Source organism: Leiobunum rupestre, chromosome 6 (genome assembly GCF_980474605.1).
Source record: "Leiobunum rupestre chromosome 6, qqLeiRupe1.1.hap1, whole genome shotgun sequence".
NCBI classification, from domain to species: Eukaryota; Metazoa; Arthropoda; class Arachnida; order Opiliones; family Sclerosomatidae; genus Leiobunum; species Leiobunum rupestre.
Genome location: NC_143389.1, coordinates 37,551,479 through 37,554,582, shown reverse-complemented (window position 1 = coordinate 37,554,582; position 3,104 = coordinate 37,551,479). Strand labels below are relative to the sequence as shown.

The 3,104-nt window shown below is 45.0% G+C and overlaps 1 protein-coding gene across 2 annotated transcripts; it reads left to right on the top strand.

Moving 5' to 3' along the window:
- The first annotated feature begins 922 nt into the window (after positions 1 to 922).
- Positions 923 to 2,885, top strand: LOC149940810 (uncharacterized). 2 transcript variants are annotated; one of them, XM_090178184.1, is made up of 3 exons: positions 923 to 993; positions 1,501 to 2,060; positions 2,151 to 2,885. In XM_090178184.1, exons 2-3 carry the CDS (start codon positions 1,528 to 1,530, stop codon positions 2,431 to 2,433), a joined length of 816 nt encoding a protein of 271 aa, XP_090034310.1. In that variant the 5' UTR covers positions 923 to 993; positions 1,501 to 1,527; the 3' UTR covers positions 2,434 to 2,885. The 2 variants fall into 2 exon arrangements, with proteins under 2 accessions (XP_090034310.1, XP_090034309.1); XM_090178183.1 differs by lacking the exon at positions 923 to 993 and adding an exon at positions 1,272 to 1,327.
- Positions 2,886 to 3,104: the final 219 nt, after the last annotated feature.

The following is a 3,104-nucleotide window of genomic DNA, read 5'->3' as shown; positions in this document are numbered from 1 at the left end:
CAAGTGGAAGACTCTCGTACGTGGTCAAAATAAAGACGGGGTCGGGGTCGACTTCGGGGTCGGGGTCACGAACAGTAGAAGAGAGCTTTAACTTTTCGTTCACACCATCTTCGTTACCCCCCTATCCGTTTTGTTAGACCGAAAGGATTCGAAGAATGTTTATTAATATTTAATGATAGCGTCACGGACGATGGGAGCTCCCCCAAACGACGAAATCGTGAAGTAATAATCGCCGAACGCCAGGGGCGGATATTAACAAAAAAATAGATAGATTAATTCGCTTCCACATACAGTTTATTTTTAAACAAAACAGATAGACAAAGGAATAAAATGAAAATCATGATCGATTTAAATTTCCTCTTAAATTTTAGTTCCATATTGTTTCGAGACACATGGTTTAAAATAGATCTGTTTTCTCTTCACCACTCCCTTCTTAAGCTCCATTTTAAAATAATAATTTCCTCTTCAATATCAATACAAACTCCAATCCTATCTACGAACTCGATAAAAAAACTGTTTCCGATTACTACTACGGGAAGGCGCCACCGTACAGAAACGTACGAAAATCAAGCCTTACTTTCCTAGTTTAGTCCGAAATACACCCCTTTTTTTGGGAATAAAATGGCGGGTAGTCGAGTTAGCTTTCCCCGTTCGCGCCGTAAGGGAAAGGCACGCTAAAGGGGTTTTTATTTTTTTCTAGTGAAGGGAGAAAAGTTGTCCGCGAGCGAGAACGGGGGTAGAAGGAACGGCTGAAACAAAATGGCGCTCGAGCCGCGACGCAAAAACGCTGGAAGGAACAAGGTTATTCCCTCGCTGGCGAAGTAGGTCTAGAGCAGCGTTCCTCATGTAGGTCACGCATTCCGCTCCGAGGGAGCTCGTATTTAAAAGCTGATGGTTTCTCTCGAATCACGGCACACACGAACAGGGCTTCAATCGCGAAGCAACCCAACTTCTCTTGGCTCGGAATATTTAGATTTTCTCGACATCAAACAGGTAAGGAGGAGAAAACGCGGAGAAAACGGCGCGCGTTCTCTTCTTAATTAATCGCCCATTGAAACTTAAACAGAAAAAAACGCGTCCCCCCTACAATGCCCCCTCACTCGGTGGTCCTTTTGAGAAATTGGGATCGAGTAAGCCCCGCCTTCCTACTGCTCCGATCTTAAAAGGAGAAATAAGGCCAGTGGTTTTCCCCCTCCCCGAAAACGTTGGTGGGAAAATTCGGCCCTATATAAAGTGGGGGTACCGTTATTAGAGAAACACTCTGAATTTATCTGGTCCACAAGCAGGACCTGATACATTGTCTCTTCTCGGAGATTTATACTCGCAGGTAACCGGAGAAATCCCCCTCACTATTTAAGTAATCATTTCTTCGGAAAGAGAGAGAGCGCGCGCGCTTATGATGGATATTAAATGGATGGGTGTATATTTAGAGAGAGTCCTTTTTCGTTTTCAATCCGAAACTAATGGGTCACTTTTAATTTCTTCTTCGACGACGTTTAGGTTTCCTGAGCCTGTTCCGAATCCAAAATGCAGGTAAGACCCGTGCAGCTTTGCCTGGTAGCATTGGTCACGCTCCTGGTGCCTTACGCTTCAGCAGGAGGATGGTGGCCCGAGCCTATCATCAAAGTTATCCACAAAGAGGTTCCCGTGATCCACAAGGTGCCAATTCCTAAGCACATCCCAATCCCGAAACCTTACCCGGTCCCCAAGGCCGTCCACGTACCGCACCCGGTCCACATTCCGGTCAAGGTGCCCGTCATCAAGACGATCCCCAAGATCATCACCGTCCACAAGGCCATCCCCGTACCCAAGATCGTGGCCGTGCCCAAGATCGTCCATTTCGGAGTGCCGTACCCCGTCATCAAGAAGCACCCAGTCCCGATCTACAAGCCTTACAAGGTACCCAAGATCGTCCACGTTCCGTACCCAGTCAAGGTACCACGCATCGTGCCCTACCCAGTCCACAAGATCATCCACATCCCAAAACCATTCCACGTACCAGTGAAGGTACCAATCGTTAAGGAAGTCATCGTTAAGAAACCAATCGAAGTACCAGTCCCGTAAGTACTCTTTTCGTTTCTGTTTCCAAATTTCAATCCCATCCTTCCCGTTGATAAGTCTAACAAACACTTATATACTTTACAATACAGAGTGTACATTAAGAAGCCAGTAGTCGCTCACATTAGCCACGGTGGATACGGAGGCGGTGGAAAGAGCATCGGAGGTGGTGGATACGGAGGCGGTGGATACGGAGGCGGCGGATTCGGAGGCGGTGGATTCGGAGGCGGCGGATACGGAGGCGGCGGAAAGAGCATCGGAGGAGGCGGACACGGCGGATGGGACTTCAAGCGCAAGAGCGACGACTCGGACCACGCTGAATTCGTCGATTCCCCAGCCGAAGCCGAGCAGAAAGATCAGCAACGGAAGCCCTAGATGAACATTCGTAGTACCAAATTACTTAGTGAACCACGGAAAACTATACTTCGAACAAGATCCGAACCAGATCGAATGTCTTCCGTCCGGAAGGGAATCCCCAGGGACCACCTTCCAAAAACACTCCTCCTCGAAGAAGGAGCAGAGAGACGACGACCTTGCTGGTGGTAAGGACAAAAACGTCCCCCCTTAAACTTCTTTTCATTTCTTCTCGAAAGACAATTCATCTTAAAACGCTCTTCCTAAAAATTAGGACTTTTTAAGAGATCTCTTTCTCGTTGTATTAAATACTCGAAATAATAATCCACCACCCCAGTAATCACCTTGTCTCTTTGCTGAAGCCTTCTCCGATTTGTAAATATTGTAATTTTTTTCCAATTTTTTAAACTATTTTTGTTAATAGTGCGCGATAATATTTACGTTTCAAAAATAATTTGTCTGTATTTTTGCAACGCAAAGAGCCATTTACATAAAGTATTGCGTTTTGTAAATTTTCAAAGAATATTGACACTTTTTATTTGCACTAGATAGTGATAAGTTAATTTCTTTTTTCCTTAATTAATACTCTTTCTCTTAAAACCTAATTTAAATCGAAAATAACTTCAAACGAACGCGGTTTTCTGTTAAGACTTCAATGGATGAAAGGTTAATCTAAAAAGGGTTAAACGTTT

What these genes read in the sequence shown, in the direction of transcription:
- LOC149940810 (XM_090178184.1), top strand. Translation starts at nt 1,528, where the DNA reads ATGCAGGTAAGACCCGTGCAGCTTTGCCTGGTAGCATTGGTCACGCTC. An exon ending in CCAATCGAAGTACCAGTCCC is followed by an intron (nt 2,061 to 2,150) that starts GTAAGTACTCTT and finishes TTTACAATACAG; the next exon opens with AGTGTACATTAAGAAGCCAG.